Source organism: Portunus trituberculatus, chromosome 15 (genome assembly GCF_017591435.1).
Source record: "Portunus trituberculatus isolate SZX2019 chromosome 15, ASM1759143v1, whole genome shotgun sequence".
NCBI classification, from domain to species: domain Eukaryota; kingdom Metazoa; phylum Arthropoda; class Malacostraca; order Decapoda; family Portunidae; genus Portunus; species Portunus trituberculatus.
This window is the reverse complement of record NC_059269.1, coordinates 8,528,629-8,541,128: the sequence shown is the minus strand read 5'-3', so window position 1 is coordinate 8,541,128 and position 12,500 is coordinate 8,528,629. Positions and strand designations below refer to the sequence as shown.

Sequence of the window (12,500 nt, the reverse complement as noted above, 5' to 3'; positions counted from 1 at the left end):
ACCCGCCACTGTGCACGGCGGGCGACCATTGGACCCTTCTTCAGATCAGAGATCCGCATGCCTTCAGGCAAGGAACTCATTTCTTGATATGTGATACGTACTTTCTCTCTGATCTTTCTTAATAAACTTTAATCTTTTACTATGTAGCATATTATTATACGAGCCACCAACACGAAGCGGCTCCTTCCTATTGGGTGCCGACCAGCATCACGCACTCTGCAATGTAATAATAGTGTACATCTTAATACTATACGTACTAGTATGGGATTTAACCTTCTGCTACATATTCTTTGTCTTTCGTACTGATTTTCAATAAAATGTTTTAATATTCTTTCATCTTTATCAGTACTGATTTCCTGTTTTCTTTTTTTTTCTATTTTTGAAAGATATCGTAAGAAAGTCAAAGTTGCCAGTGTTAGTGGAAAAGAAGGGATGGATGCTGCACGGCGGTGGATATGGACACACCATGACATGACAACAATATGATTTCAAACGGCATGATAAGTGTTTGGTATTATCCCAATAGCACAGTGGAAATACTAAAGACGAAACATTGACTTGACAGGAATCAATAACAATCTAGCCTACTCTTAGTCAAACTTAGATATTCCATAGGTATTATACTGATTGTCACCAACTCTATCATAGTAATTTTGAAGCCTAACGACAAATCCGCCCTCTCCTGACAATTCTCTCACGGACTGATCGGTCCATTTTGTTTTGAAGCGTGCGGCAAATTTACCTTATTTCTACCAAAATCATTATGCATTTGTAAGAAACTCGAGTACTCCTATTCAAAATTAATGAAATGGCATAAAGATGAATGAACACAGTTGGACGCGACTTTATTTTTTTTTCAGGTGTGACTGACTTTGCGACTTTGCCGCTGGATTTGATGCGACTATGAATGACTTTGGAACTATTTTTGGCCCCCGCAGTGCGACTTGCAACTTTGCGACTGCGATTTTTTTCCCGGTGCCATCGTTAAATTGCAACGTAAACTTTAGCGCGACAACAGAAACTTTTTTTTTATTTATCATTATTTCTATTCTTTTTTTTTTTTGATTGTGTGTGTGTATGTTTGTGAAAACAGCCTAAATTAATATTCCTCCTCCTTCTCCATATCCATCCTAGCCCCTCTTTTCTTCCAGCAGCGGCAATTTCTTTAGAAAACTTAAAAAGAAAAGTCGTTTTTATTCCAGTTCAAAGTCACAGCAAAAGTCGCGGAAAATTGGCGGTGCAACTTTGGTTAGTCTGACTTTTTCACTTCCGACTTTGCGACTCCGAAATTTAAGGTGCGGCAAGTCATAAACTCACAAAGCCGCAACTCGATGTCGCAATGTCCAGCTCTGAATGAATGCAAAATGTGTTGTGTAATGAGGCCGAGGAAAGTAGAGAGGAATGCAGTTATTTATACCACCCGCAATCTTAACTAGCCGATTTGTGCGGTCCCCTGGTTGACAACTGTCACACATCACAGTTAACCGGCTCATTCTCTAACCCCGGCCCACGCTCACTCACTCACTCAATCAATCAATCAATCAATCAATCAATCAATCATATATATATATATATATATATATATATATATATATATATATATATATATATATATATATATATATATATATATATATATATATATATATATATATATATATATATACAACGTACTTGTTTATGTTGTACATAGCTGCCTCAGATTGGCTGTGAAGGTGGCCATATGGCAAGCTTAAAACAGGAAAACGTTCCATTGGGAAATTTCCATAGGGATCGAAGCGTTTCACAACACACTACAGTCGCAAGTCGCATTATCACTCCCAGCATAGCTCTCCCTGTATTACGATACTAATGGAATGCCTTAAGACTATCAAGATGATTGCCACGGTATTCCTATTTAAACTACTACAAGTGAAACCGTATATTCTTACGAATGAGTTACTCACATCTACACCAACTTTAAAGTTAGGCATAAATGTGCATTCGTGGGTACGTTTGCAAGTAAATAAGGAAAAATCGCAGTTTAAAACATTATTTCCATTCTTTTTTTTTCATCTTTTCTATTTGTAAAAAGCTTTACCGAAAATATATAATTTGCGCCTTCTGAAATGCTGTGGAAAATCGGCGCAGAAATGTTTTAGAATACGATCCCATATTTGGCTATACGTCGTATTCCCTGCGTGACCCTAGAGTAACAGACATCTGTGTTTGATTAATGATTGCAGCGATTAACAGTATACTTACAAGATGAAGTGTATCGTAGAGGCCAAGCAAGATAAACCAAAACGTCCTGGCCAAAGGTTCCAGTACGTCAACACTGCTGGTGACTGAACACGCTAGTAAACAAACTGACCACTGACGTTAGTCACGGCCTTGAACTTATAGCTTCTCTTCTTAACGGGCAGTGATATTACGCAACCCTCAAGGTGGGCTTATGTCCCGTCATTTCTTTACGCATTTGAAAAAATATATATAATTGCCTATATAGATTTGCTAATAATACAAGAAATAAATCCTGGTTTTCTTCTTTTTTTCTAGCATGTTACTTCTTATCAAATAGGATATAAAAATTAAAGAAACAAAATCAAAGGTTGTGTACCTACGTTTGAAGTTAAGAATGACACCTCGTGATGTATCGTTCATTTCTGTAAAAAGAATTTTTCGGAAAGAGGGTAGAGTTTTACAGAATGAATTAAAGACCATAAATTTTGAATAAAAGTTAATAAAGAAAAATTGAGGATGGTGTTAAGATCATACCTGAAGGTCATCTATGCAGTTAGTGCCCACAATCCTTCAAACATGTTCACTTTCTCTCCAGAAATATAATCTAAATATCTGCAAGCAAGTTTGTACTAAATTTTCTGTTTTCCTTGCTCCTTCATCGAGAATGACTTCAGCACCTTGATCTTCATTTTCCACTGCATTCCATTTGTGTTTTTTATTACATTGATCCCCACAATCTCTCTCTCTCTCTCTCTCTCTCTCTCTCTCTCTCTCTCTAGATTCTGCAGTTTCCTTCTGTTATCTAAAATAATACCTCTATTGTGTAGAAACAATCAATAACTCATCACACAACAGCCTAAACTATTCCTGCCCCTAGCTCGACCATAAATTTCCTATGATAGCATGTTATAAAATAGACAATACTTCTACGTCTTAGATTAACATTTACAGGGTAGTATTCCACTTGCTTTTCCTAACATCATTTATGTGCAATGTCTGCTTTCATACATGTCATTCCTTTGAAAATTAAACAGCTCACCATCAAAGTAATTGCAAATAGCACAAGCATAATGGCCCCCAAAAAAAATCACCACTTCAATATTTAAAGGTACCCCCAATAAAGAATACAAAAATAAATAAAGATAAATAAATAAATAAAATAACTTCTGTGGAACCTAATGAAAATAAGGTTTCACCTAATAAGTGAGGACAAAGAGGTAAAAAAAAGATCTCTCAAGACAAACAAGCAGCATGCAGCACCAACTGCTTTAGTAAACAATAATGAAGTTCAAGGCTTGTTCATCACCATGATACCCAGGTTCCAGGTGGTTACACCAAAGTGCACTTGGGTGGTGAAATGGGCCCTAATATGGGTACCACTATAAATAAAATTGCCTGTGCCAATAATGGGTGGAAGCTTAACAGTGCTTCCAATACTCTTGAAGCTACCTACAGGTACTATTGGCCAGGATAAAAAAAAAATAATAATAAATAAATAAATAAATAAATAAATAAAATGGGATAGTTAATAATGGAGGATAAGCTAAGTGTTCAAATTTCCTACACAGTGATTTGATTTCAGCAAACAGAATAAGGCAGGATGTCACTTACAAAATCAGTCAAATTATTTTAGTTAATAAAATAAGCTGATATAAAGGAAAATTCATGTACTATTGTATCAAAAGCAAACTTTAGACCATGAGGTAAATCTCAAAGATCCAAGACCATGGACCTGGTAGCAAGATGCACCTGCCTTCAAAGATGCAACAACCAACTCTAGCTTGGAAAGTGAGGACAAAAAGTAGGGAAGAGCAAAAAACTTAGTAAATTCAGACACCAGCATTTCACTAAAGAAAAGAAAATACTTACAGGAGGCAACAAGAGTTTCTGCAGATACTGCCAGAGGTAGAGTATAGGTTATTCTAAAGTTGAAAATTTTCTATGCACATATGCATTTTAAGGTGTTGTTTAGCTGTGGCATGACATTCAACTATGGCCAGATGACAGATGCAACATCAGGGGCTAGTAATCATGGCAGAGAAATACCATTTCCACCCACTCCACGTTACTTTATGTTATGCAATACGATCTGAATGTATTCATTATCATTGTCTAGGGAAGAAACTGTAATTTGACTAGGTATCAGATGATTTGCTACTAACCTCATTCCTTCCCACTCCCTGCTCAGGTATGCATGATGCCATGCAGCCTATTATTTTGTGTTGATTTATTGCATATATAATATGTAATGTTTATCAGTAATTATAAAGTGTGTTGTTGTCACATGGCTCATCAAGGGATAGTACTCTAAGGTTCCAAAATTCATAGAAATCACCACTGAATTATTTATAATTTCTGATCTCCATCATAGATACCCGCCTGACCCTACCATTATATCCTTCACTAAACCACACTAGAATTTCATGCCACAGCTAAACAACACCTCAAAATTCATATGCGTATAGAATGTTTTCCACTTAAAATAACCTGTACTTTTAGCTCTGGCAATATATACAGAAACCTGTGTTACACCCTATATAGAAAATATGTACACACAGATACTGTAAGACATATCAAGACACCTCTGATTGGTAGCCTAACTTAAGCATTTTTCTTCTGAAATGAAAATTATAAGGCTGAATATTACAGAAACACAAAGGGAAATGCTAACAAAACACAAAAGAATCGACATGTTTCCAGTGTCTCCTAAATCCCACCCTGCCCTCAGATAAGCATGTTTTAACTGCAACAGCCAGTTCAAACTGATGAATCCAACAGTGCATGTGCAAGAATATTACTCTCCATTAAGTACTGTAAAGATTAGGCACAAATTACAGTTCCTAACTCATGGCACAAATCCTGCTGCATGTACATAATTGGAATCTAACTTTTTTTTTTTTTTTTTTAAGCATGACTACACACATTGGGAAATGAATACAAATAAAAATAAAAGTAGCTGTGCTTCCATATTCCCTTTATATGATGAAAAGAAATAAAGTTCTTAGAACAATTATGCATTCAATGTCTCGGCTAACCATCACATTTAAAATCAGAGTGAATGAGCAATATATGTACATACATAATCTGTCTAACTTTTCCTCTTTAATAACTTGCATGTCTGGAAACCTTTAACTTCTTTTCTATAAAAAATTGGACCTATAATGATGTATGTAGTGGTGGTGGTGATACATTTCTAGTGATACATAACATAACCAACAACAGTTCTATGAAAATTAACATTAAATACACAGACCAGAACCCCTGCACCTACAAATTCAGCACCAGGAAACCTTAAGCATATAAGCATTTATGAACTAGCAAAATTAATTAATGATTAAAGACATACAAGTTTTCCTCATTTGAGTAGGACCCATGCTAGCTGCTTCACTCTTTCTCCCCATATTAACATCCAAGCAGCCTAAAGTATTACAAGATCAGACCAAAACAGGAAAAAGACAAAATGAAAATGAATGGTGGAGAGAGTAATGATAGAGAAGAATCTGTCAAGAATTCTGTTTTTTGTCCTAGTTTCATTCAAGAGTTTACTTCATTAAGAGAAATGGAAAATTCAAGTAAGATACTGGCTTCAGAGAAAAATAGTGCACAACTGACAGAAGCCATCACACAACTCTCACTGGCCCAGACCAAAACTTATTTCATTGAAGGCTGTCAAACATCTATCCACAGATTTAAAGGCTGCTTACTACAGCAAGACTTGTGGGCTTTTCTTGAAATCCTGGAATCTGAATACAACAGTAATCATCAAGTAGCAGAGATATGACTCTGTTAAATACTGCTTACATTTATGTCATTATTAAATAACCTCAAAATATTTCATAAGTAAAGTATACAAATATGAACAATAATTAGGCTAACATTATATAAAGTGTGTTGTGTTTGTGTGTGTGCAAGCACACACACATGTATATGTACACACACACTGGAACCTCAACTTAATGAGTTAAATTCATTCCGTGACAAAACTCATAACTAGATTTGCACATATCTCAAATAAACTTTCCCCTCTGAAATTAATTGAAATGTCATTAATCCATTGTAGCCCCACAAAAAATAAATTTTCATTATAACACTTTTAGATAACAAAAGTATTCATAAACAAATTGTATAAAAAACATAATCAAATATAACAAAAGAGAATGTATAGAAATCTTGTTATATAAAACTGTAACTGGGGTAATGGAGGATGCTGACAGAGGTGGAGGGTGAAAGAGGTAGGCTTAAGACCCCAGGGTCAGACAAAACAAATTAAGCTAAGAAAATGTATAAAAATCACAAAACAGCAAAGCACAAGAAATGGTTCCCAGGGTGGGAGGGGAGGCAGAACATGAACTGAATGTGTTTGACACAGGATGTTGGATAGATGTGGCATCGGCCTTGCCAACAGCAACAACATACCTGGAATCAGCTCACAACCTAGATTTTGGCTCATAAGTTGAAGTGAAAAATTGATTGGGTGGTAGCTCACATCTTAAATTTCTTGTAAGTAGAAGCACTTTTAAGTTGAGGTTCCACTGTGTGTGTGTGTATTTACCTAGTTGTAGTGTGTGTGTGTGTGTGTGTGTGTGTGTGTGTGTGTGTGTGTGTGTGTGTGTGTGTGTGTGTGTGTGTGTGTGTGTGTTTATATATATATATATATATATATATATATATATATATATATATATATATATATATATATATATATATATATATATATATATATATATATATACACATCACAGAGAGAGAGAGAGAGAGAGAGAGAGAGAGAGAGAGAGAGAGAGAGAGAGAGAGAGAGAGAGAGAGAGAGAGAGAGAGAGAGAGAGAGAGAGAGAGAGAGAGAGAGAGAGAGAGAGAGAGAGAGAGAGAGAGAGAGAGAGAGAGAGAGAGAGAATTTTCAGTTACCTGCTAAAGAGGATTACTTACGCAAATCATTTTGAGCAAAGAGACTCTAATATAATGAACACTGACAACTACCATAGGCAACTAAAACAGGATCACCAAATTAAGAAATTACACATATAATTGCTCATTACTTGGAATTTTAATATGAAGGATGTCTATTTGTCCAAGGCTAGGTCGAGTTCTGTGTGGTGATTTTTACAGAACAAACAAAGACTGTTCAGCAAAGAACAATCTGACAATTCACCTTTGGATTCTTTTCACATAATAGTAACATACACATACCCCAGTTTATGAATACTCCCTGGTTAAGTAGATACCTTTTTACCATGTGAAAAGTATCTGACACTATAGCTAATGTTTTGTTACATGGTAGAAATTAAAGGAAATGACTATCATTTATTCTCATATCACCTGGTGATGAAATCACTCCACAACATATAAATTCATCACTCATGTAAAACATCTGTCTCCAATTGATGTTATTATGAGTAATGATAGCCATCATCTGCAAATAAAACTGAGTGAATGAGATTGGGATAAATGTCTTATTTATCTGGCTAAAATCAAAATCTGATACCATGGAGTAACTTGTGTTTCTGTTGACAAACATTGTCCATTGGGTGAAAACTTAATTTCAAAACTTATCTGAGTATCATTTCAAGTATTCTGTACAGGTTGTGTGGAGAATAATTTTAAAATTAAGAACGTCTAAAAAATTTGTATATTTATTAGCATTGCTGGATCACCATTCTTTTCATAAGAGTTACCAGTGTTATATGTTATGCAAGACATGTACTGTCAACAGCAACATAATAGAAATGTTTAAGTTGACAAAACAGTGTCACAAAATAAACTTTCAAAATAATAGTTATGGTTTTTAGGAAATAAACATTGTTTTCTGAAAACTTGATTAATTCAGCAAATTCTTTTGTGTGAACAAAGGATATAACCCTGAGTGTGCTGAATTAATTATGTTCCACTGTGCTGGATCATAACAGAAGTCTACACCTTGTATGAAATATTTTCTATGCATATTTCTTGATACTAACCATAAAATTTGAAGACAATGAGTAAGAGATTCTCAAAGACTTAAGCATTTACTCATTTCATGGATATCATTTGTCTTTCTTATCTAACACTAATTATGCTTGACCTCTCATTCATTGTTTCATTTATTCTGCTCAAGATACTATCTTAAAAGCTTTTTGTTATTAATCATTTGCAAATATGTTAATTACTATTGATGTATTATGAATGGCTAGTATTCAATGTATTTATTCAAATTTTTTCAAGAATTTGCAAGCAGAATGATGTGTAAATTTACAAAATGTACTCATAATTGAAGAGTAATGAGATATAAATGCTCATTGCCTGGATCACTTTTGCCTCTCATAAAAGATGACACATTCATTGGTGCTAGAAATAAATACGATACTCATTGAGAACTAGGGAAGACATAGTTGTTCTTGAAAAATATATATTGCTGCAATTTCTGAATCAGTTTATTAATATAGGAAAATAACACTCCTGTCCTAAACTGGTCAAAACTATGATCATTATCTACCTCACTTATTCCCTTTTATCAAGCACACTTGAAAAGTCTATCCCAGACTAACAGAACACAAATCCATTGCTAACTTGTAAAATACAGACTGTTATTTTGAAGTTTACATATAAATATCAAACTTCCACTTCAGGAATGATTATGACAAGCTTAGCTGTTGTTGTCGACTTCATCCAACAACAGAGGCTCCATTCTATCATTCTAAAAAAAATTAATAACTGTCATGAGGGTGAAGGTTGTGGCTAGGGTGAGTCAGTAGAAGGACCTGGTTCTAAGCGGGGTCTTTTGGTCCTGGGGGCTTCCTCCTCATTACTGCCAGATCCTGTCTCACGTTTCTTCTTGGGACACTGCAAAGTAGTATGTGAATGTAAAGAATGTAATCCACAAGAAATCAGGGTGATGATTTCAACATTTGTTTTTTGATGTATCACTATAATTGACATGTTGTATAGACTATTGTCAAGGTATGTTGCTGACTGTGATATAAGGCCTCTTAATTCACCTTCTTTTCCCATTGCTGGTGAAGATACCGTAGAAGAATGTTTGTTTTTTCTGTCACAACTGTGGAAAAAATGTAAGTCATTAAGTCTGAAATTCAACAATGATAACATACAAATATCTATTCTCTACATCAGAGCAAACAAGCACAAATGAAAAAGAAAAACAACTATGAAAGATGCCTAAATGTCCCGACACTCCACTTGGTTACTGACACAGTCTCAGATTCTGCACAATTAATCCTCTAAACTCTGCTCCTGCTGTCGGCCAGACACTGACAGACTCTGGAAAAGTTTGAGATGGGCTTGCTGTGCAACAGCACCTACTTCATATGCTGGTGCCCAACACGCCTTGCCCAGTTCATGCCATACGTCACCACAACCAGATAACAGCATTAAAGGTGTTGCACATGGACTGGTACTGCCTCAGTGCAGTTCCCATCATGGTGAAAGCCATTAACAGTTAGTTCTTCTCTTTAGATCAATCTTAGTTTAGTATTAAGCCTCCCCAATTTGAATAATTTCAGTAACAATTGACATCATTTTTCATTATTATTTTAGATATCAAAAGTGAGGTCTACTATTAAACATATTTAATAAATTTTAAAGAGCATATAAAACGGGAATGATAATTATTATATTGATTTTCATATGCCATACATCAGAAGAATATACAGCTGAAAACTTTAATCATATAGTCTAACTTTTCTGGTGTTAATAGCAAGACTGCCATTTGCTTCTTTCTTCCATGAACTGACTCAAGTCAGCAACAGTACAAAACACAGTCAGAGCAATTAGCATCTGAGCCTCATAAACTGACTGCAATCCATGTTTGTAGGGACAGAAAAGTGAAAGAGGACTATGAGTGGAAAATAGTCATAAAGTAAACATGTAGAAGGAGACAATAGTTTACCAGGCCGTTCACCCTGTTCACTACATTTTGATTTTTTACAATATTATCAAGTTTATTTTCCCCTCAGCATCAGTTTCTGGAACATGTGTTATGCATATTTGAAAGTTTGCACTCATTTGTTTCAGAGACAATAAGTATTTTCATGTTGTCTTCCCCTAACATAATTATATATGTACTCCCAGCCATGCTATGGTCTCGACCTCTTTTTTTCTATTCTCAAGAAAAGTTAGTCTATGATTCTTGACCAGACTAGACATTGATTTCTTCCTGCTGACAACCAGTATTGGAATACAGGATCTGAAAAATGGCTGTGAAGAGAAAATCAAGAAAACTGAGAGCAGGGCATGAACACAACCTTACAGACAACTAACCCCTCTTCTTCAATGACACTCAACTGTTCCCCTCTTTTACACTAAACATCCTCTGTCTTTCCTTTACTTATAAACTAAATTGGATACTTTACATCTAATTTCTAACTAAAACAGCTCTTATGAAGTTAGGTGTTCTGAGCTGTCTATGCCAGTTTTCTCACACCCCAACTACTAACTCTGTACAGGGCCCTTATCCATCCCTATATTGGAGTAATCTTCACATATATTGGGAGTTCCATTCATACTGTTATTTTAGACAGGATGGAATCAAAAGCTTTTCATCTTATCAACTCCTTTCCTCTCACTGACAGTCTTCAGCCTCTTTCTCACTGCTGCAATGTTGCATCTCTTTTAATTTTCTGCTATTTCCATGCCAACTACTTTTTTTATTTTATGAACTGCATGCCTCCCGTCCTGCAGCTTCACTGCAAGACTTTCTTTTTTCTCTCACCCATATTCTGTCCACCTCACTAATGCAAGAATATTCTTGCCAAATATTCTTATTCATAAATCCTTCTCGAGGAAACTCTGGAGCTTCCTACTTACTTCTGTATTTCTACCTTCCTATGACTTGAAATCATTTAAGGAGGAGATTTCAAAATATTTATTCCATACATAGTTAGAGTAATTTGTGTTTATCTTTAAATATATTTTGCACTGCTTTAGCAAACACAACAATACTTGACAACGTTTCCTCCAAGCGTTGTCACATCCCTTTGGGTGACCGAGTGAGGTCACAGGTCAAAGTGACCAAGTTAATCCATGGGTCACTTCCTCTCCCATTACCACCCAGGATGAGAGAGAGAGAGAGAGAGAGAGAGAGAGAGAGAGAGAGAGAGAGAGAGAGAGAGAGAGCAACCACGTCAAGAAAGTTGCCAGGATGCGTCCTACAAGCTGGGCTGCATCAGACGCGTGGGGGACGTGCTGGATGCCCAAGGGGTGTCCTCACTCTACAAGGCACAGGTGCGTCCCGTTATGGAGTACGCACCCCTCACCTGGTCCTCCTGCCCCCCCTCGTACCTCACCGGCCTAGAAAGGGTTCAGACCAGAGCCCAGAGGTTGGTGAGGGTCTGCACGCAGGGCCACGCACCAGACACCTTCCAGCCATTGCAGCACAGGCGGGATGTGGCGGGGCTTTGTGTTATGTTCAAAGCTCAGGCACTGCACACCCCTCACCTCACTACTCTGCGCCTCCCTGGACCGCCACCCCCTACTCAAGCTACGCGGTCGGCAGGAAACTCTGAGCACCCACACACGGTGGCTGTACCATTCAGCAGGACTGAGCATAATATACGCTCCTTCCTGCCGCGGTACAGTCGCCTGTGGAACCAGATGGTGCTCAGCACGGACCTGCACCGCTCCATCTCCCTGCACATCTTCAAGTGCCGAGCGAACGAGTGGCTCGCCAACCAGCAGTAGCTGACAAGATATATCAGGACATATCCATTGTCCGTACCACATTACACTGTAAACATCATTATACCATTATTTTTTGTAGACAGCGCCATAGATAGCCCTACACTCATAATGACTAGGGCTTTGGCATTGTGTATTTTATCTACTGTTTAAATAAAAAAAAATGAAAAGAGAGAGAGAGAGAGAGAGAGAGAGAGAGAGAGAGAGAGAGTGTGTGTGTCAGCTGACTGATTGAGAGGCAGATTTTTTTCTCAAATTTTAGTAATATATAAGTAAGTAAAGATCTCTGTTAGAAATATACTTGCATGAAATGTAAATTCTATATGTAGAGAGAGAGAGAGAGAGAGAGAGAGAGAGAGAGAGAGAGAGAGAGAGAGAGAGAAAGAGAGAGAGAGAGAGAGAGAGAGGTGGTGTGTGGGAAGCAAGGTTCTCATTGACACATAGGCTCTAATCCCATAATTTGCCCAGCACAAGGTTTGGCAGCACCGCAGGCCGGGAAATCCCAGAAAAAGCTAACGCCTAAACGATCTTCATAAAAAGGTCTGACCATAGTGTCATTTTTTTCAATCTTAATTTTTGTTGCCCTTGGCTCGTTCCCTTCCTACATAACA

General features: G+C 36.8%; 3 protein-coding genes across 7 annotated transcripts in view; 1 reads left to right on the top strand and 2 right to left on the bottom strand.

Moving 5' to 3' along the window:
• The window catches only part of LOC123504230, a 9,668-nt gene extending 9,528 nt beyond the window's left edge, over positions 1–140 (top strand). For both annotated transcript variants that reach the window (XM_045254599.1, XM_045254598.1), the window contains exon 6: positions 1–140. This exon is cut by the window's left edge and continues 1,804 nt beyond it. The gene's annotated coding sequence lies outside the window, so the exon portion shown is untranslated.
• LOC123504231 overlaps positions 1–2,934 on the bottom strand; it is a 54,667-nt gene extending 51,733 nt beyond the window's left edge. For both annotated transcript variants that reach the window (XR_006674766.1, XR_006674767.1), the window contains exon 1: positions 2,245–2,934. The gene's annotated coding sequence lies outside the window, so the exon portion shown is untranslated. The remainder of the gene's footprint in view (positions 1–2,244) is intronic.
• A 4,903-nt stretch (positions 2,935–7,837) lies between these two features.
• Positions 7,838–12,500, bottom strand: part of LOC123504229 (DET1- and DDB1-associated protein 1-like) — a 5,683-nt gene continuing 1,020 nt past the window's right edge. For all 3 annotated transcript variants that reach the window (XM_045254595.1, XM_045254596.1, XM_045254597.1), the window contains exons 3-4: positions 9,195–9,253; positions 7,838–9,039 (exon numbers count right to left, since the gene is read on the bottom strand). In XM_045254595.1, the coding sequence (XP_045110530.1) occupies positions 8,935–9,039; positions 9,195–9,253 (164 nt within the window). In that variant the 3' untranslated portion in view covers positions 7,838–8,934. The remainder of the gene's footprint in view (positions 9,040–9,194; positions 9,254–12,500) is intronic.